Source organism: Rhinatrema bivittatum, chromosome 1 (genome assembly GCF_901001135.1).
Source record: "Rhinatrema bivittatum chromosome 1, aRhiBiv1.1, whole genome shotgun sequence".
NCBI lineage: Eukaryota > Metazoa > Chordata > Amphibia > Gymnophiona > Rhinatrematidae > Rhinatrema > Rhinatrema bivittatum.
This window is the reverse complement of record NC_042615.1, coordinates 568286919-568309712: the sequence shown is the minus strand read 5'-3', so window position 1 is coordinate 568309712 and position 22794 is coordinate 568286919. Positions and strand designations below refer to the sequence as shown.

Here is a 22794-nt window from a genome sequence, read left to right as displayed (position 1 = left end):
TTTAAGGCTGGAGAAATTATTTTATGCATTGTGTGATGTCGCTTTTTGAAAAAAAAAAAATTGCTTTGGTTTTCGCCGCCGCCTACCCGCCTGATCGGGAGGAGGGGGGTAGAGTCGGCGGGCCAGTGCGGGGGCGCGGGAGCCGGGGATTTTTTTTTTTTGTAGGCCTCACGGGACTGCCTGGTCGCAGTGGATGCAGCTGATGAAAGGGGTAGTGGCAGGCGCGCTGGGGAGGGGGGGGCATCCGGGACGTACTACATCAAGGAGGGTGCCAGGCTTACCGAACCGCTGCTATTGCCTCTGCTCGCAGGTCTATTTCGCCGGCTTGCTGCACGCTTTCGCTTTGCTCGCACGCTTTCGCTTTGCTCGGCTCTGCTCGGCTCTGCTTTTTCTCCTCTCCCGTCTGTCTTCGCCGCTGTGCCTCACCTCCTCCCGGAGCAAGACTGCTTTCGCGCCCTGCTCCGGGAGGAGGAGAGACACAGCGACGAAGCAACAAAGACTTTTCGTGTTTTTTACACTTCCTGGTGCCTGTCATTCCAAATGTCATTTGAAATGACATTTGAAATGACAGGTACCAGCGCACCCAGGTTACTGTATAGGCGCTGTATTAAGCGCCTATACAGTAAAATGGGTTACGCGGGCATAACCTTTCCCTAACGCTTTAAAGCCGCGGCATGCATTTGCATGCAATTAGAAGAGAGTATCGGGGAGTTAGTGAAGAGAACTGTGCGTGCGGGGAGGAAGGGTGCGCCTGACACTGCCGCACTGTTTCTACCGCAGCCTTACTGTATCGACCTGTTAATTCCTTATGTACCTCTAGCTGGGCTTCTTCCGTTAGCAGATACAAACCTCTCACTTCCTGGCTGTCCCTGCAACCAGGCTCACTTACAGTTTCCTTTCTACCTGAAACTTTAAACTTTGGGGGTTTTTTTTCTTCAGTGTAGCTTCTGAGCCACACCCTTTCACACAAGCTACCATGCTCTGTGCACCCCCTGCCCTCTGTACTTTGTTTTAGATCCACAGGCCTCCTTGTGTTCTGTACTATGTTTCGAACCACCTGTCCTCTTCTCAACTCTTCCTTTACTCCAAACAGACACTTCATTGGAGGCTGGAGTTTTTCTGTGCAAAGCTTTAGAAAAAAACCCATGCATGACACCATATGTGGGAATGAGTGGTAATTCCCACAGGCCTGGAGACATAAACCAGTCAGACTCCAGCCTTTCTTAAAACATAATCTTTATTCACAGCTTCAATCATATACACAACAGTGGACTGCCTTTACCTTCAGACAGTATACTCGCACTGCTCATAGTTTATACTGCTTTGTCTCAGCTCACTGTTTGGACACTGTTACATTACAGGAGCTGCCTTCCTCCCAGAGGCCTGGGCCTTATCTGGTTATCCCCACCTGGATTCCAGCTCTTATTCCCTAATCTCTGGTTATGCCCTCTTATCCCCACCTGCCCCACAGGATGCCACTCATAGCCTGGTTCTTCATGGGGAACACTAGGGGTACTACCTTACAAAGGCATTAGTGAGATCTCACCTAAAATACTGTGTCCAGTTCTGGAGATGATATCTGCAAAAGATATAGAAAGACTGGAAGTGATTCTGAGAAGTGCTACTAAAATGGTATGGGATCTACATCACAAACTGTATGAGATAAGACTGAATGATCTAACTATGTATATCCTAGAGGGGAGGAAAACAGGGGGTATATGATTGAGACATTCAAGTACTGTCATTTTTCTGTTTCTTCCTCATTCATATCCATGTCTCTATCTTACACAGTTTTTCCATCTTGCTTGATATATTAAGATGATGACTGTATATTACTTGGTGACTTTAATTTACATACTGACAAAGATCCTTTACCACCTGCCACTGAGCTTTTGCCAGACATGATGGCTGGCATGGGCTGGGTACTGTAAATTTCCAACTCACAAGCAAGATCATAGTTTAGATCTCCTTTTCATGAACCTAAGCATACTAACACAATCCCCATCAATACCACATGTGCAACAAATACCATGGTCTGATCATGTTCTTATCTCTTGTACTTTCAACTAAAACCTAAGATGGTTCATAATACTCAGATAACTAATTGCATCAGAAAACTAGGCCATTTTGATATTGATAAATTTATAGAGTAGTTAACAGCCCACATTGACAATTTTTCAATGCCTGAATTTAACCAAGCTGTTTCCTCATGGGACAACATGCTATCCACTATTACAGATGAATTTGCCCCATGAAGGTAATTTACCCTAAGCGTCACAATTATGCACCCTTGTGTAACCAGCATTAAAGGAATTAAAAAGAGAATTTAGGAGATATGAGCGCAGTTGGAGAAAATAACCATCTCCTTTTACAAAAAGAGCTTGTCACATCTAGCTTGTCACATCTAGCGCCCCTGTTATAATGTAACTTTTTGCTTCTTCAATCTATGTCTCTTGTTATCTGGTTATGGTTAACTGCTTTGTTCGATGTAAACAGAGTTGATTTGATTTGTATCAAGAAAGTCGGTATATAAAAGCCTTAAATAAATAAATAAATAAATAAATAAATAAATAAATAAATAATATTTAAAGGGAAAAGATACATCTGATTAAAAAAAACAATATTTTTCTGCAAAGATTCATAATGTTGGTACAAATGTTAATGAATTTTTCCAGGTAGTTAAAAACTTAACCAGTTAAAAAAATCATCTAGGCCTAGATCAAACTTCAATAATATGTAATCAATTAGCTGACTCTTTTGCTAATAAGTTTAGTATAGTAAGGGATAGTTTCCCTACACACAACAGTACCTCAACACCAACACCCCCCGCCCCCCCCAAGACTGTCCATTCTAGGAAAATTTTGAAACTGTCTTTGTCAGGAATTTAGGGTGAGTGCGGAGAACCACACGGTCGTGGAGAAATTTGGTATAAGGTGGGTATGTTACCAGTGCCTGTAGCTTACTGACTCTGCGAGCTGACATTATAGCAACTAGAAAGAGCACTTTCCAAGTGATATGTCGGAGCTCGCAGGAGTGTAGATGCTCGAACAGAGGATGCATGAGCCGTGATAGTACAACATTGAGGTCCCATGCCACAATTGGGGGATGCAGTGGAGGCTTCAGCTGGACTCTCATAAAGCGCCCTACAAGGGGTTGCGCCGAAATTGGGGCATCTCCTACACCTTTGTGGTAAGCAGCTATGTTGCTGATATGCACTCGGATGGAGGAAGTTTGTAGTCCAGACTCTGAGAGGTACCAGTGGTAGTCCAGGAACCTTGTTGTGGGGCAGGAAAAGGGATATATTTCCTTTGTCGTGCACTCTAGTCTGTCGATGGGATCCCTTTAAATTCAGCGTCTTTTGGCGCCTCAAGCTATCAGTCGGTATACAGAACGCTGGCAGGAATGATAAGATTTCCTAGTAGAAGGCTTCCATGAAGCTACGAGGACCTGGGACACATTGTCAGAAAAGTTAAGAGATTGTAGGATCAACCTTTCAGCATCCAAGCCATCAGAGACAGGGAGTGGAGGTTCTTCGTCCGTCATTTCTATGTTTCTATGGTACCTAGTTGTCCATTTCAATTAGGACTACCTTGTTGGATAGGCAATCCTGAAATGCAAATAGGGCGTACCGTACTGTCCTGAGCTCCAGAAAATGTATCTGGTGCTTTATTTCATCCCTGGTCCAGGTTCCCTGGGTTTGAAGGTTGTTGATATGGGCTCCCCAACCCAGATCGGAGGTATCTGTGGTCAACGTAATTTGAGGATCTGGAGGTTGAAAGGGAAGTCCCATCTGAAGGTTGGACGTGTACATCCACCAAGCTAGTGTGAGTCGAAGCTGGCTGGTGACATGGACAATATGTGAAAGATCTTGATTTGATTGGGACCACTGGGACTTTAAAGACCACTGTGTTACTCTCATGGCTAGTCGAGCCATTGGGGTAACGTGAACCTTGGATGCCATGTGATCTAGCAAAGTTAGCAGGTGATGAGCTGTAGTAGTGCGGCGAGTCTGCATTGCTTTGGCCAAGGCTGAGAGAGTGCGTGCTCGGTCCTTTGGGAGGAATGCTCTGGCTTGAACTGTGTTTAGATCTGCTCCGATGAACAAGAGGATGCGTGATGGAGTCAGATGTGACTTGGGATAGTTTATGATGAACCCCAAGGATTGTAGCAGTTGTATGGTAAGATGGAGGGATTGAAGCACTACCTCCTTGGATGGACCCAAGTAGCCAATCATCTAAAAACGGATAGACGTGGATACTGCGCTGCCTTTGTGAACACTTGGGATGCTGACGCTAGGCCGAATGGTAGCACTTGATATTGGAAATGCCTGTGACCGACTATGAATCTGAGGTATTTTTGATGAGGAGGGGATATAGCTATATGGGCATACACCTCCTGAAGATCTAGAGAGCAGAGCCAATCTCCCTTTTGTAGGAGAGGGAGCATGGTACCCAAGGTTACCATTCTGAACTTTTCCTTGTGGAGATGTTTGTTTAAGGCACGGAGGTCCAGGATAGGACGAATGCCACCTGGCTTTTTTGGAATTAGAAAATACCGAGAGTAGAACCCTTTTCCTCGCAGTCAGGGAACCAGTTCTACGGCATTGGACTGCAGGAGGGTCGAGAGTTCTGTCGGTTAGACTTCACGCCGGACGCGGTGGAGAGTCCGGTGGTAGTGTATGGAAATTTAGATGGTAACCGTGGGCAATTATAGAAAGGACCCACTGGTCGGTCGTGATTGTGTGCCATTTGTTGGCAAAGTGGCACAGGTGGCCTCTCACAGGAAATGTTGTCGGAGGTGGGGATTGACTGCTGCTCTCTAGTAGGTAGTCAAAACCCTGAAGCAGGACCAGTCTGAGGAGTTGGTTGGGCTTTCGGGGCCCTATGCTGACGAGGCTGACCTCTTTGAGAGGGTTTGGTTGGTCAAGTCCAGGATGGAGGAGGGTAATACCTACGGGTTTTATAGGTTAGCCTCCTGGATTCCCGTCGAAATGGCCTTTTGATGGTAGATGAGTCCAAGGGAACAGTGGATAATTGGTGCAAAGTCTCATGGTGGTCCTTGAGCTGCACCACCGCTTCTTGAATCTTTTTTCCAAACAAATTGTCTCCTGTGAATGGAAGGTCCGCTAACCTGTCTTGGCCTTCTTGACGTAAGTCTGAGGATTTTAGTCATGCCCAGCGCCTGGCGCTTATACCTGCTGCTGACACTCTGGAGGCAGTCTTGAATATGTCATAGGCTGCTCTGACCACGTGCTTAACAGCATCAAAACCCTTCTGGAGGATGGCATTTAATACCTCCTGGAACTTCTCGGGCAGGGACTCGGAGAAATCCTGGACTTGTTTCCAGAGATTTCTCGAGTATTATGTCATGTATAGCTGGTAGGCTACTATACGTGCCATCAGCATAGATCCTTGGAACACCCTGCAGCCGAAGGCATCCAGGGATTTCTGTTCTTTGTCAGGAGGAGCCGAAGAATGAGGCCGGGATCTCTTAGCCTTCTTTTGAGCTGATCTGACTACTACAGAGTGGTGAGGGAGCTGGCTCTTCTGAAATCCTGGAGCTGATTGGACCAGATAGGTGGCGTCAGTTTTCCTGTTCACTGGTGGAACTGTACCTGGGTGTTCCCAGGTATGGTGTAACAGGTCAAGTAGAACTTCGTGGACTGGAAGAGCCATCACTTCTTTGGGGGCATCCATGAATTGAAGAACCTCCAGCATTCTATGCTTGGCATCCTCTTCTGTTTGTAGCTTAAAAGGGATGGTTTCAGACATCTCCTTTATAAAGCTGGCAAACAAAAGGTCCTCTGGAGGGTAGCGGCGTCTTTCCTCTGGAGGTGAAGGTTCTGATAGAATGTCTTCAGTATCCTGAGAATCAGTGGAATCATCCCCTCAGTGGTCGTATGGCTGGTCTCCTGCACCTTGCGGGCCTTCCGATGGAAGCAAAAGTCCAAATCCAGCCGGATCAGGAGGTGGCACCGATGGCATGTCATTAAATAATCTATAAATAAATGCTGTAACTGATCTGGTGCATGGTCCCTTATCTTTCCCCTCCCAACTCCAGATTTTTATAATCAGACTGAAGATACAGGGATAACTTGGACTCAAGTTTAGCTACTTGTCTCTTTCCACTTGCTTACCCAAACCCCCTTAACACACCTCCTCTGACTCCTCCCCTTCCTTCAATTCTCCTTCTCTTACACCTATATTCCAGCTCAATTGCCCAGTTCTCACTGTCCTCCCAATCCTCATTCAGTCATTAAGTTCCTACTTTCCCCTATCTCCCAACCATATTCTATGTCCCTACTTCCCTGCCCTTCCAATTTCCTTACTCCCTTTTCAATCCCCCTACTTCATGCTCTCCCTCCTCCAATCCTCATGTCCTTCTCACTTTCCCCCATTCTCAATTATCTACCCAAAAATGGATGCAAAGCAGAGTGAGAATATTTCCCCTTATGACTCACTAGACAAAATATATATTCAAATAATGTTGTCACCTCAATAACAGCAATAAAACATGCCTATACTGCCAGATACCTTGCAAAATAATATAAAATCTTTCAAAAGAGACACTCAAAGCCATCTAGCAAACCTGTTATACTAAGGGCATAGGGTGCCTGCTGAAGTTTGTGGTGCATCATACAATTTGCTGCTGTTAGGTGCCCTAGAACACAGTCCACCCTCCTACATTACCTTATGAGCACTATGTTCTTTGATGCAAAAAAGCCTATCAATTTTATGCTCACAGCAACCCAATCCTTAGAGAGACAATTAACTAAAGCCCTCCCTTAAAATAAGCACCTAACAATAAAATATTAGTTACAATAAGTTACAATAAAATATTTGAATTAAAATATATATATATTCTGCAGGAACACTGCAAAACATTTTTCTGCATGCACATGAAATTAACAAAGAGCAAACTTCTGTTTAAAACAGAAATGAGAGAGGACCATAATGTCATAAAAGCCAGTGGTAAGTGCCATAATTTGCACAGCAAAAATTCAATTTACACAATAACTGAACCTTTGAAATACAGACAAATCCTCACCAAATACAAAATAGAAATGTGCCAACAAAAACTGTACTGGAAACCAGAAGCCCGACTGTATTATTATTCCTCGCAAAACATCAAGCAATAAAATCAAGAAATATAAAACATCATTCATTTCATTAAAACCATGATAATAAAAAGAATAAATATCAATAGAGCTGATGAAATTCCAATACTTTTTTAAAAACTTGCATAAATTTGTTCTATTGTTTCTGATACATCAATAAAATATTTCAAAACATCTGATGAATAAAACATCCAATAATTAAAAAATGTTCTAATATTTCCCAAAAAAACAATAAAATGTTTCAAAACAATAGAAACATCAAATTACACCCAATAATAAGGATTAAAAAATGTCCTGCTCTCCATACCACTCACCCTGAGATTATCACAGATTGTGGAGGTAGGGCTACACAAACTCTCTCTTCTCTCTCTCATTCACACACACATATTAACACATTCATTCTTTCACACATTCCCACTCTCATAATACATGCCAATGCTCTCAACACACACTCCCTCTCTCTCACACACATAGACTCTCTCTCCCAAGCACCTGCCTGTGAGAGCCTGTGTGTGACACATCAGGCCCTAGAACACTAATACACTACCTACTGGGCAAACAGAACAAGCCAGACTGATGTCAAATGCCTACAAAGAAAATATATGCTAGTCAAAATACTGTACCTCTGTCACACATGCATATCACAGATTGTCCCTTACTTAACACAGAATAAGAAACTGCAAATTAGAAACAGAAATATGCAAGCAAAACTAGACTCTGTAAACTCTGGAATACTGAAGAAAAAGCAAAATACAAATGTATAAGAAATGTACATTCCCAAAGATGGCAAATTCCAATTGCAGAAAGGCAAAATAATTGTTTTTTTACCTTTGTTGTCTGATCTTATTTTTCTAATCAGATGGTCCCACGGATAATAAAGAATAATAGATGGGGCGAAAGAAAAGGACACCCATCAATTGGTTGTCCTTCAATAGAGCCACCGTACATAAGCAACACCATAGCACAAGTATTCCCTTGTATTGGTTCATGTTGGAGTATTATTATTGAAGGGAAGAGGTTGGTTGATGTATAGTGAACATTGATGCTAGTAATAGCAGTGGCTATTTTCTAAGTCAGCTTGATTAATAGCAGGTAATGGACTTCTCCTCCAAAAACTTATCCAAACCCTTTTCAAACCCAGCTACACTAACTGCACTAACCACATCCCCTGGCAACAAATTCCAGCGTTTAATTGTGCATTGAGTGAAAAAGAACTTTTGCCGTTTAGTTTTAAATGTGCTACATGCTAATTTCATGGAGTGCCCCCTAGTCCTATTGTCTGACAGAGTAAATAACCAATTCACATTTACCCGTTCTAGACCTCTCATGATTTTAAACACCTCTATCATATCCCCTCTCAGCTGTCTCTTCTCCAAGTTGAACAGCCCTAACCTCTTTAGTCTTTCCTCATAGGGGAGCTGTTCCATCCCCTTTATCATTTTGGTCGCTCTTCTCTGTACCTTCTCCATTGCAACTATATCTTTTTTGAGATGTGATGACCAGCATTGTACACAGTATTCAAGGTGTGGTCTCACCATGGAGCGATACAGAGGCATTATGACATTTTCCGTTTAATTCACCATTCCCTTCCTAATAATTCCTAACATTCTGTTTGCGTTTTTGTCTGCCTCAGCACACTAAGCAGATGAGTTCTTTTTTTTTTTTTTTCAGAGACTTCCAAATTAACACAAATAAAATCTTGTACAGCAATAAATAGTGTAAATTAAGGTAATCCTAGTACAGGAAATACAATATTTAGCTCCCAGTTATAGCAATGCACTAAAATAAAGGAAAAATTGGGAGGACCCAGAAATATGAGAGATATATCAAATGAAGAAACAATATAAAAAGAAAAATAGAGAGAGGATCATAACATCTATATTCCTATACCAAACCAACTATAGGTGTCTCTTATGTGTGTGAATCTAGAAACGTCCGGATTTGTGAAGGCTCAAAAAAAATGTAATTTACATTTTGATATCTTACATAACATTTACATGGGTATCGAAGAGTGAATTGTGCCCCTCTAGAAAGTACATCCGGATGCATGGAGAGAAAATATTTCCTACAAGTTTGAGTACTTTTAGTAAGATCTGGATACATCCAGACCTTTTGTCCATAGAATAAGGACAACCTATTACGGAATAAAAATTTAAAGATATTATTTCTATCCGAAAGAAAAGTAAAGGAGACGAAGAGTGCTCTCCTTCTAGCTATCTCAGCCTCTTGCGACATTTCAAGAATCCCAGAGAGATGTATTGGTTCATCAGCTCCACTCTCAGAGGCTTGAGGTAAATAGTATGCCTTTGTTATCACAGGCATTGCAGAATCTGGGATTTTTAATAGGGATGTGCATTCGTTTGCGACGAAATAGGAAATAGTGACGATATTTCCTATTTTGTCGCGGTTCGGGGGGGGGGGGGGTGACGAAACGATAAGAAAACCCACAAAATTTCATGTAGTTTTCTTATCATTTTTGGGGAGGGGAGAAAGGACATTTTAAAACAAAAAAACCCCTCCAAACCCACCCCAACACTTCAAATTTAATTAATTGCAACCCCCCACCCTCCCGACTCCCCAAGACTTGCCCAACCCCCCCAAAAAAACTTACCGAAAGTCCCTGGTGGTCCAGCGGGGTCCTGAGAGTGATCTCCCCCTCTCTGGCCATCGGATGCCACAAATCAAAATAGCACCAATGGCCCTTTGCCCTTCACATGTGACAGCGGCTATCAGTGCCATTGGTCGGTCCCTGTCACATGGTAGGAGCAATGGATGGCCCTCGCTATGTTTTGAAGAGATCCAAAGGAGAAATCAAATTTATGACTGGAAAATTCAATATTCTTAAATTATTTTTGTCCTGCAGGTGGACCTTTGGCCTGGCGCAGGATTGGAACGGACCTCTGAGAGATCCCAGAGGGCGCCTGCCACCAGGAGGCGGAGCACACAAGGAGACAGAGGCAAGCTGGAGTTTCATCAATAATGGCTCGGGGGCTCCGCGGGTTGAGCCCTTGGATTCCCGGCTGACTGGGCTTAGGTGGGCATCTGGGGGTCTCCTGGAGAGATGGTGGAGAGGTGTGCCCACAAAGAGTAGAGGTACGTGGCTGATGGTGAACAGACAAGCTAGACCGGAACAGAGAGTACCAGAGACCACGGGTACGAGGCAGGAACTGAAGGTCCTCTGGGCAGGGTAGGCAGCGCCTTGTTGGCTAGCTCGAGGAAGGCCGCAAAGAGCGTCTAGGCAGGTGGGCCTGGTGGTCTCAGGAGAAGCAAAGAGAGTGTCCGAATGGAGCGCAAGGGACAACGCCAGGTAATCCGTCCGAGGATGGTCAGCCAAAGCAAGGGTCAGTTCCAGATATCAGTCCAAACGTGGTCAGGGCAAGCAGAGGTCAGTTCCAGGTATCGGTCCAAGCGTGGTCAGAGGGAAGCCGAGGTCAGTACCGGGTATCAGTCCGAGAAGGTACAACCTGGGCTGCAGAACGTGGACAAAACCCGGGAACGAAGGAACACAGGAACAGGCGTTGGAACACAGGAAGGACCACGGGAACACAGGAGCAAACGCAGGAACACTGGAACAAGCACAGGAACGCAGGAACGAGGACGGCAACTAGCTCACACAAGTGTGATGACCCGTTTGCCAAGGCAAGGAATAGAGGGCTGAGCCCTGCCTTTTACGCAGGGCTCAGGTGATGTCATCGCTGGGCACTGCGGAGTGGTTTCCCACCGCGGTACCTTTAAAGGTTGGCCCTGTGCATGCACACGCACCTAGGGGCTGACTGCAGGAAGGCATGGCGTGGGCCTCTCTGTGCCATGAGGGACGCGGAGCACCGGAGCAGGAGGGAACCGGGTCTGGAGTTGAGGAGGCCGAGGAGCTAGGAGCCCGAGGCCGCAGAAGACTAGCTGCGGCCAAGGGGAGAGACCGGGGGAGCAGTCGAGGCTGGGTCTGGAAGGTGAGCAGGACCTGTCGCAGCCCTAGCGCGGCCGGAGCATGCAACAATTATGAGATCTCAATGAATTTTTATGTTTTCCAACTTCTTATTATTTACCAGGTCAGATTGAACTAAAGTTTATTGAATTTTCTCAACTGCTGTTAACCGTGCTTCAACACCATCCAATTTGAAAGCAAAATAAGAGATCAAATTAGCATTTACCATGACCTGTTGCTTAGTGTCTAAAGTAACTTGGGATAATGTTGCAATTCACGATTCAAGAGACTTTAGAACAGTCCATATTCCATCCAATGTGATTTTAAAAGGACGCAATAAGAGATATCCAAAATTCTGGATGTTAATAGAAGCACCACCTTCACCTGAAGTTGTGCCTAGAACAGATTCCACACCTCTTAAAGATGGTAAAACTTCATCAAAAGGGCCAGCTGTCCCAAAGGATGCTTGGCCCACACTACCACCTCAACTCACAGGCACAGCACCCTCTGCAGCTGAGATCACCTGAGTCCCAATTGAAGCCTCTCCCAGTTGCCCTGCTCTCGACTCCCTTCGGCATTGCTCGACAGGGAACATTACAGGGACCAGATTTCTGGGAGGTTCATGGTGGTGTGGAGAAGGCGTGTTCAGAGTGCTGGGGCTCAACGAGATGTCAGTGGTCAAGGGGGAAGGTGTTCACTTACCAACTGGCCCCAAAGGGACCAAGGCTCCAGGTATTGCTGCAAAGAAGCCCTCAATACAGGGCTGTGATGGTTCAAGAGAGGGAAAGCTTGACATAATGTCCTTCAATTTAGCCTTCTTTTTTGTGTGAGGCATTTTAAGAAAGGAAATCAAGAAAAAAGTTAATCCAACTGAGAGCGTTCTGGCAGCATTCCTCACTTGGTGGCCATCTTGAGCCGACGATTTCAATGTATTATCCAATATGATGCCTAGAACTCTTTCCTGGGTGGTAGCTCCTAATATGGAACTTAACATCATGTAACTACAACATGGGTTATTTTTCCCTATATGCATCACCTTGCACTTATCCACATTAAATTTCATCTGCCATTTGGATGCCCAATTTTCCAGTCTTACAAGGTCCTCCTGCAATTTTTCACAATATGCTTGTGATTTAACTACTATGAATAATTTTGTATCATCTGCACATTTGATTACCTCTCTCATCGTATTCATTTCCCGATCATTTATAAATATTTTGAAAAGCACGTGTCCTAGTACAAATCCTTGAGGCGCTCCACTGTTTACCCTTTTCCACTGAGAAAATTGTCCATTTAATCCTGCTCTGTTTCCTGTCTTTTAACCAGTTTGTAATCCACGAAAGATCATTGCACCTATCCCATGACTTTTTACTTTTCTTAGAAGCCTCTCATGAGGAAGTTTGTCAAATGCCTTCTGAAAATCCAAATACACTACATCTACCAGTTCACCTTTATCTACATGTTTATTAACCCCTTCAAAAAAGTGAAGCAGACTTGTGAGGTATTATCAATAGGAAGGATGGATGGGTATGTGGGCATATCTATCTTTCAGATCCTGGGCATTCATCCAATTTCCCAATTCAATGAAGGACAGGATGGTGTGGAGGGAGTTCATCTTGAACTTCCCCTGCAACTAGCTCCTGTTTAGACTTCATAAATCCAGGATTGGCCTCAATCCCCGTGATATCTTGTGGATAAGTAAATAGCAGCAGTAGAATCCCTCGCCACGTTGGTCAGAACGAACAGGCTCTATCACCTGCTGTATGAGAAGTGACTCTACCTCAAGATGAAGCTGAGTCGAGTGAGATGAATCTGGATTGAAGGTTGCATAATGGGGTAGCACTGAAAGGCAAGGGAAATGCAAATGGGAACCATAATTTTGAGGACCCAACAGTCCTTGGTGTTCCTCCTCCATTTCTTCATATAGAGTTGGACTCTTCCCCCGATTGGAGGTGCTGAGATTTGAGATCAAGGTTGGTCAAAAACTAGGCCGAGGTTGGCTGGATCTGCTGCTGTGTCTTTGGCTGACATCTCTCACGTTGATGTCTGCAAGCAGACATTGTTGCTGAAGAAGCATAGGTAGGGCCTGATAACATTGGAATTGGAGGAAAAGGCACCTCTGGAAGTAAGAGCACTTAAAAGTGAAATACAGGTGCCTTTATGAAGACAGTTGCTCAGAACCTATTGAGAGAGACTAGACTGCAATATGAGGCTCCCTGATTTGGGTCACCATTTCCCTGAGTTTGTCTCTGAAGAGGTGTTCCCCTGAGCAGGGCACATCTTCCAGCTTGTCATGTACATCTTCCCAGAGTCTGCTGTTTCTCAACCAAGCCATTCAGCATGCTCCAGTGACCACTGCAGACATTCTGGCTACAGTATCAAATGATATGAAAACCAAATGAAGTAGATAATGTTTGTACTCCTCAGTGTCTCAAAGAACCTGTAGATACCCTGACTGATCTCCATCCCCTGAACTGAGCAATGGCTTCAGTTTCTTAATATAATCATGTAAGTACTACATGATTTAGAACTGATGGGCACAATGCAGGCATTAAGTATCAAGCTTTGGAAAACCTTTTCCCCAGCCGTATGCAACAGCCTAGGATCCTTGCCTAGCAGGACATTAGAGAAGATCCTTATCTTCTTTGATCTCTTGCGCACCGATTCCACTACAACAGATTGGTATGGTATCTCAGCACCTCTAACCCCAGGGTTTACTGAACTCTATACTTAATATCTAGCCTACTAGCTGCTGGGGGATAGGATGCCAGATATTCCCACATTCTTGTTTGTAAATTCTGCAGGACTGAATGCACCAGGAATGCTGCAGGTTCAACTGGAGTTCCAGGATCCAGAGAAGACCGAAGATCTCAGCATGGGGTCCTTGTCCTTATATACACTGATTCCAAAGGCTTTTCCCATCTTATCCAGAGTCTTGGAATAGGAGAGGTCTTTTGGCACTGAAGAATGCTCCAGCAGATCAGGTAGGGAGTCAGAGGGGATCCTCATTGATCCTTCTTCTTTTCAAGAGGTGAGATAACACTGACCCAGGACCTCAACAACACATGTGTTCACAGGAGATATCTCATTCATCTCGGAGGGAAATATTCCTGGGGAATATCCTCTGACTAGCTGGACTCCATAGTGAAAGACTGATGGGAGCTAAATTCCACTCCTGGGATCTCTGATAGGACATCCCTGGGTTTGGAAGTGAGAGGCACTACTCCTTGAGGAAGAAATCTGATGCTCTGTACAGAATAGGCTGAAGAGTACCATCCTTGTCTTTAGCTGCAATCGAGGCAAAGAAACTCTTCACTAACTCTTCCTCCTGGTCTATAGACTGTCGTGTTCTTTGACTCAGAGTTGGAGGAGGAACATCTTCTTCCAAACAATATAGATTCATTGTGCAGAGAGGCTCCAATAGGACTGCAGAAGGTACCTCCTTCCTGGCGCAATTAAACTGAGGGGGGTGGGGTCCTCAAACCAGTAGCAACTCAGAATATATTGGGTCAAGTGGCTCCAGATAAAGATATTGTTCCAGAAGCCTTGATGGAGACACTGCTCTGGAGATGGGAGGAAGTGATATGAATCCTCCTTAGGGCCTCCTGCTATCTTTGAGTGCGACGAAGGCACCAGGAGTGAAGTACTGAAATGAATAAAACTTGCATCATCTGCAATGAATTGTTTCTCTTTGATGGTGCCAAGGCTTTGTGTGCTGAGGTTCAGAGATCTGGGGATGAATGCATAGAAGAAGTTTACTAAGTTATGGTACCAAAGTATCACAGTTTAGTAAACTCCCGCTGTATTTTTCTCTTTGGGGAAAATACTGTGGCTTAGTAAATAACCTCCTAAGTTGGCTCCTAAGTTGGCTTAGTAAATAACCTCCTAAGTTGGAACATAAGAATACTGAGCAGAGTATCCTGTTTCCACAGTGTGCAAGTCAGGTCATAAGGATCTGGCAGGATCCCAAATAGTAGCTTATGCTCAGGGTAGCAGTGGCTTTCTCCAAGTCTACCTGCTTAATAATAGTTTATGGACTTTTCCTCCAGAAACTTGTCCAAACCATTTTTAAACCCATCTCTGCTATGATATGGGTTTGCTAGATAACACCAATTTTCAGCATTATCTGAGTAACATAGGTGGATAATTTTAGGAAAGCCAATCCGGCTAACTTTAGGGCAGGTCTATAGGCCAACCAATTAGCCAGATAACTTATTCATCTAACTCAGCTCCTTCCTAATACTCCCCTGAAACACCCCTAATTTATCCGGCCAAATGCTTTTAAATATGGACCTCTATAATTTTTATCACTTTCTGCAAATAAATGCAAATTGCCTTTGCCAATGTATTAAGAAAGGCTTTTAGCTAATATTGGTTGAAAATGATTACAAATGACACAGTCTGCTCTGGGCAACCAAAATCTGTCTCTGCTTTGTATCATCCTTTTGGTTTACATTCAGCGCAGGCCTTCTTATTTTTATAGTACCAAACATGAAATAAAAATAACCAAATGAAAAGACAAACAAGGAATACATTAGTCGAGGCTTTTACTGTTGTTTCTTTCAATAATGTACCTTACCCTCAAGAAATAACTTTTTTGGTCTATTGCCCTCCCAAGAGAAAATCATAGCACAATTTAGAATTCATATATCAAAAATAATCCAAACAGGATCCTAATCCACTTTACAGTAGACAAATTCATATATAGCCCATTTTCTAATGTTAAATACTGTAATATTTGGGGAAAAGGCTTTTACATGACAGGAAAACTATATCCTTTTTGAAGTTATTTCCTGGACAATAGCTGGTGGTTATTTTGAACACAGCAGTTGGGGGGACTTCAATGATTCTCCAAGCATATTTGCATCTTTTTAACTGCATGCTTTATTGGAACTATATGTTTCTCTCGCATTCACCTCTGAGGTGCATGGGCTAGCTCAACTCATAAATAAGAAAACACAACATACATACTCCGCTACAAGAAGAAATTCAATGATGGTGCATAAAGGAAACGAAAATACATTGATTTCCAAACATTTGTTCTTCTCACTTATTTTCACCAGAAAAAATGTGAAGAGATTCATATTCAAAATCTAGCCGAGGAGGTAAGTTATTCTGATAACTTTACTAAGATATTCAGCAGAACTTATCTTAGATAAGTGCTTCACTAAATATCTTGGTGAAGTTATCCTGATAACTTTAGGCCTGCTAGACTAATAAATTTAGTCAGATAGAGCTCAATATGGCGCTATCCAGCTAAATATGTGAGCTCAAACTCACTATGCCTCCAGCTCTACCCTTATTTTGTCCAGGTAACTTTGTTCCCACAAAGATTTTGTGGGGATAAAGTTACTCAAAAGGGGGGGGATGTATTTAATGGGACAGATTTAACACATGAAAGCCAGTTTTATCCACACAAATCTTTTGAATATGGATCTCTTAGTGTTTATTTGTAACTCTTTTCCAGGTTCAGTTGACAGCATATCTAATTCACTTAAATGGAGGGTAGTACATTAGCCCTTTCTTGATTGATCATGCTTGCTCTGAGCTTTTGAGCATGCCTTGCTTGGATATGTTGGTATGATGACAAGAACCTGTGGTTTTCTGGAATGCCACACATCCTCAGGAGGATGTGGCTAAAGATAAAATTGCTTCTAATCATCTCATGGGTGGGAGTGCAGTGCAAAACATGTGTGATGTTGAAACTGGACATACTAAAATGCTGCTTTCAGGCAAAATCCAAAATGTTTCTAGAGTATTTATTTTTGTTAAAGTTGATAAAAAGTATGAGCTGAGTACCTGAGAAAGGATCAGTTGTCCATGAAATATCTGCACGAACTTTCTTAAAAAAGCAAAATAAGACGTCTCTCCAATTTGGTTAGCCAAGAAGCGCAGAAGAAAATAACCCTGTAGGAAACGTGTTAAAAAAAAAAAAGTCTTGCATTTATTAAAACAAGCAAAAACTTACAAGTGTTGACAGCATCAGTCTGATAACAAAAAAATGAAATTGCCCAATAATTTACAATTCCAATCTGCAGCAATAAGAACATATATGTAATATTGAGCATATTAATGCTGTGCTTAATACTTTGTATCCATCCCAGTTAAATCTGTAGGAAAAGAGTAAATCAGAGTCTATGATTACAGAAAGGAAAATTCAGGAAGGGGCTATGTAATAAAGGCAGGGTCGGTGCTTCTATTAGGTGAACTAGACAGTCATCTAGACTGCCAAACCTTTCGGGGCAGTAAAACCCCCAGCTCGAGCCCCTGGTTAGTGACTGAAGACAAAAAGGAGAGAGGCAACGTGGGCCCTTGGATGGAGCCCATCTTGCCTGTGGCTGAAAATGAGCAGAGTGGTCCAGTGGAGCTTCAGCTGAAGATGACAAGAAGGCCCGTGAGGGCCATGGGCAGAGCCCATTCCATCCACAGCCGAAGATAAGGAAAGCGGCCCCTAGTGGGGCTGCGGACAGAACCCATCTTCTCTCTGACGTGTACCAGAAGGCCCAGAAAGGTCATGAGCAGAGTTCATCCCACCCGAAGTCAAGAGGAAAAGTGCAGCCAGCAGGGCTGTGGCGAACCCCATCCCACCTGTGGCTAAGATGAGAAATGCAGCCCAGCGAGGCCATGGACAGAATCCATCCCACCTGCAGCAGATGAGGAGTGCAGACCTGCCAGGAGAGAAGCCTGGGAGGGCCATAGGCAGAGCCTATCCTGCCCAGTGCTGAAAAAGTCGAGGACTAGAGTGAGAGTGAGCCAGGGTGTGTGAGAGAGTGAGAGAGCCTGTATGAGGGCATGGGGGTACCTGTTTATGTATATATCTCAGAGAGAAAGGGAGCCTGTGTATGGGTATCTGAGAGTGAGAGGGCATCTGTGTGTGTGTATATTTATGTATCTGAGACTGAGAAGGAGCCTGTGTGTGTGTATGAATCTGAGAGTGAGGAGTGAGGAGTGAGATGGAGCTAGTGTGTGTTTGAGGAAGTGAAGGGGAATGTGAGCAAGAGAGAGAGGGAGTCTGTATTGGGGGGGGGGGGAGAGGGGGAGAGAGATGGGTGCCGGGGTGCGCGTGGGTTTGTATGTATGTATGTGAAGTTCTGTGTGTAGGTATATGAGAGAGAGAGAGGAGAAAGAGTGTGTGCAGCAACTCTCCCTCCCCATCTCACTCCACCAGCTCTAATCTATGATAATCTCAGGGCATTCGGAAATTAAAAGTTTCCAGATATGGAGAGTGGGTGATTTTTTATCCTTGTTAGTTTTAATCATTGGGTGCTATTTGATATATCTGCTGTTTTGCAATATTTTTGCTCTTTGGAACATTTTTTTTACATTTTTATATAAATTTTCAATTATTGGATGCTATTCTATTTGTCAGTAGTTCTGAAATATTGAGGTTCATATTAAAAAACCATTTAGACGGCTAACTTAATAGTTAGCCTTCTAAATGGCATACCGGGCTATATTCAGTAACTAGTTACTCAGCTAGAATTTAGCCGGATAAAAAAGGGGCATTTTGAGGGCGTTCTGGGGAGGAGCTGAGATAACTGGATAACCTGGCTGAACATCAGGTATATCCGGCTAGCTTAGCCAGATAACTTTAGATCTGCTTTTGAGAAGGTCTAAAGTTGGCTGGCCTCATGAGGCCGGGTAACTCGCTACCGACCTGGATATCTTCAAAAGATATGCAGGTAAGTAGCGCTTTTGCTGGGAAAAAAATCAGTTAATGAGGCCTATGGCCATATTTCTTATTTTCCCCATCTAATCTTTATATAACCCTATCGAGCCTTGCATTCCCCCCCCTCCCCCCCATCTTTAACACCTTGGCAGTCATCGCACTCCTCCCCCATGACAAACCCCTTCTAGAGAAACATTTCTCCCACTGAATAAACTTGCTTAAAGTTATCCAGCTAAACCTAGCCAGATAACTTGCCCACTAACCGTCTTATGGAATATGGATCTCATTCTTTTTATTAGTATGGTTTTACTCTTTTTGATGTTTTATATTTCTTGATTTTATTGTTTGATATTTTATGAGGAATGATAATGTTTTAGCTTTTCCACTGTTGTGCTGCATACAAAATCTGGCTTGTTGCAAATTCCAGTTCAGTTTTTGTCTGCACATTTTTATTTATATTTTTAGGTCTCCTTATTCTGTATTTGGTGAGGGTCTGTCTGTGTTCTGCAGCTGTGACTGAACTTGAGGTATTCTGCTAGCATGTAGTTTCTGTGTAAGGAGCTATAGAAGCTTGATGTGATCTGTTTTCCTAATAGGAGGTATATAGTGTTTTGGTGCCTGGTGTAATATTTGCAGTGTTGCCTTTTCATAAAGTCAGGGTTTTTGTTGTTTAAGTGCTGGCAGTTAGTACCGTTTTGGTGTGGGAAATGTACTATATTGTAATTGTAACTCAGTTTATTCATGGTATTCTGAATGCCAAGACACACCCAACGTGTGTTTCCAATAGACCCAATACCATATGAATTCCAAGTATCTTTTTTGCTTTTTAGCAGGGTCTTCTGGTTGGCATATAGCAATGCCTGCAAATATAATATATATTTGTAAATTATATTTTTACCTCAGAAAACTGTATTTGAATGTCCTTTTTCATGTAAAATTGTTATTATAAAAGCATAATTGTGTATGGGAGGGCCATGAGGGGAAGAGGCTGGGGCCTGAGAGGGGAGAGCATAAGGCTGTAACCTTCACCTAGGGCCACGAATAACCTTGGCACTGGTCCTGAATAATGGTTGATGTGCATGGTAAGGGCCTTTCTACATGCTAAAAATAGCATGCAATGAAATAAGGCCTTAATATGCATCCTAAGATGAACGCCAAGCAAATTAATGTGAATGCACTAAAATTAGCACTTACCTACCCGTAACTGCAAACAAAGGTTTTATTGAATCCATGGGAAACATCATATTACACAGCTCTCCAGCCACTATCTGCTATGTGTCTCATAAAGGCAAAAATTTAACACTTGTCTCGGACCAGATGTTAAGTTTTTTCCTGTGCACGCAGTTGCCCAAGATTCCATGCTAACTGGCCCTGTCAGCACAGGGGATTCTCTTTCCCCTAGAATCCCAGTGAAAAAAGTGTCCCCAGCCCATACCTTGAGCACCATCAAGTCCCACCACCCTGGCCTGACATTTGCCCTCCCCTGAATTGCATCTCCCCCACCCCAATAGGCATTTCCCTCTCTGCCAGATATCATCTGCTATGGGCATTCCCCTCCACAAGACACAATAGCAAAGCCCCCCCATCAAAAACCTCTCTTACCATTCTGGCCAGGGTATATCTTCACAGGCAGGAAGGACATCAGAGCACATGATAGCAGTGAAGCACTCCTAAAGGCTTCTGTCCTGCTTGTAAAGCAGGTCTACCTGGGAACTTTCCGGATTTGGCCCGGAGACTCCAGAATTCTAAAAGAATTACCGGGTCTCAGGGCCAATATCGGAAATCTCCAGGTGCTGCAGGAGAACCAATCAGTTTGGACCCAGAAAGAAGAAAGGAACGTCACTGGTCTTGCGCGGCTGAAAAAGGAGGAACTCGACAGTGATTTCTACCATCTCCGGGCCTTTTTAACTCTTAACTTCGCTTCCTCGTGACACCACCCGCTCCTGCACAGCCTGTTTCCATATCCAGCCACTTGCCCGCCCCATCCTGTTTGCCTTGGCCAATCGACATTGCAATTTCCTGCCAGTGCATCAAACGAGGAGTAAGAAACAAGCAGCGTCCACTTCCGCAGCACAGGAGGAGAAGGAAGAGGCTGCTGCTGCTCCAGGAGCCCAAGTTACAGTCTGCTGTTGCTAGTGTGTTTTGAAAGGGGGAGAGAGAGAATGAATGAGCATGTCTGTGAGAGTGAATGAGTGTGTATTTGTGTAGGAAGAAGAGATCTGAGATTGTATGAGGGTGAGTAGGAGAGAGCTGAGTGCAAGTGAGCATGGGTGTGAAAGTGAGTGCGCATGTGTGTATGGAAGAGGGAGAGACGTGAGTGAGTGTGTGTAGGTTGGTGGGAGAATGGCAGAAGTAAAGGTGTAAATGGACATGTGAGAATGTGAGAGAATGAGCAGTGAAAGTAAGTGTGAACATGTAAGGGTGGGTATGAGAGAAAATTTGTGAGCATCAGGTCCCATTGTGCGGTTGCCCCCCCCCCCCCCCCCACTAATCCATGGTAATCTCAGGGTGACTGGAAGCCAAAAGTTCTCAGATATGCATATTTCTAGAGGGGTGGGAGGAGAAGAGTGAATTACCTTGTGGGGACTGAAGAATGCAAATGGAAAGGATAAGTATCCTGTGGAGAAAGATGTGTTGCTCGAGACAGTTGGGAAGAGAGACACTTTTTTTTTTAACTGGATTTTGAGAAAGAGGAAATCCCTCATGCAATTCAGCTGAAAGTGAAAGGGCCTCTTAGCACAGAGATTTCAGGTCGCAGCTAATGTGGACATTTTGTGTTAACTTCCATGTTAATAACAAGGCCATAGTTCTGAAAGCAAGTTTATTGTGCTTTCAGTAAAGAAATTTTGCATAGCATTTTAAATCCCACTTTAACACGTAGGTAAAAATGAGTAAGTTTGCTTACGGAAAAAGGGGCTCCATGAACAACAGGTTGAATTAGTCATGACATGCGGTGATGTCATCAAATGGTCATCTCTCTAGCTCAGTAAAATTTTACTGCTAAGCATGCGTGGCAGTTCCCCTGCATGTTGTCTTGAGAGCCCCCTCAGTTAACTGCAGAACTTAGCATTATCTAGGTAGTTGACTTCAGGGAAATGGGTGGTTATTAAGCATGAATAATTCACCCTGTTGTCTATGGAGAACCCCATTTACAATAAGCAAATTTGCTTTCTCCATCAACAAGCAGGGCTGAATTAGCCATGACACATGAGGAGTCCTGCTATAAAGCCTGTGAGAGAAGCACTTACTGAATAAGCAACCCAGATCCCCTCTGCAGAGTAGATTACTGGGTGAAGAGGCTGAGCATAATTGCTTGCCCAAAGTTACTGTCACTTCTTGACAGATTGTCCAGAGAGTAGAGGGACATAAAGTTGTGAACTGGCAACCAAGTTGCAGATTTGCAAATGGAGATGGCTCTTAGGTGAGCAACCAAGGTAGCCATGGCTCTTACTTTATTAGTCTTGACAGAGTCTGTGATCTGAAGGCCAATCAAAGCATAACATCAAATACAGATCGCTAGCCAGTTGGACAATGTATGCATGGCAACAGCCATGCCCAGTCTGTTGGGATCATAGGATACAAACAGTTGAGAAGCCTGATGATGTGATTGAATTCTCCTCAGGTAACAGGCCAGCCCATTTACAATCCAGTGAATGGAGGGCCTTCTCACCTGTGTGCACACGTGACCTTGGAAAGAGAGTATGCAAAATAATAACTTGGTTCAAATGAAATGCAGAAACCACTTTAAGAAGAAACTTTGGATGGCTGTAGAGCACCACATTATTGTGAAAAAACTGCAGGCATGGAGATTATGAAACTACTGCTTGCAGTTCACTGACTCTTCTAGTGAAAATGTAGAGTACTGAAGCAGATCTTTTGGAACACAGGCAAATGGGTTCAGAGAATCTGCTTGACATCAAAAGAGAAATGCTTACTTTAAAGCCATAGGCTCTTTTGATGGACAGCTTTCTAATCAAAATCACAATATTCTTAACCCATGTTAGTAGGGCTGAATATGTTCCCAGAGGGATTAAAGGATGTACTGACAACTTGATGTAGGAGAACCACACTTGCCTGGACCAAGCC

At 43.6% G+C, this 22794-nt stretch overlaps 1 protein-coding gene across 4 annotated transcripts in view; it reads right to left on the bottom strand.

The window, feature by feature from the left end:
- The window catches only part of AOPEP (aminopeptidase O (putative)), a 772742-nt gene that overhangs the window by 370733 nt on the left and 379215 nt on the right, over positions 1-22794 (bottom strand). For all 4 annotated transcript variants that reach the window (XM_029617464.1, XM_029617473.1, XM_029617484.1 and 1 more), the window contains exon 8: positions 16839-16946. In XM_029617464.1, the coding sequence (XP_029473324.1) occupies positions 16839-16946 (108 nt within the window). The remainder of the gene's footprint in view (positions 1-16838; positions 16947-22794) is intronic.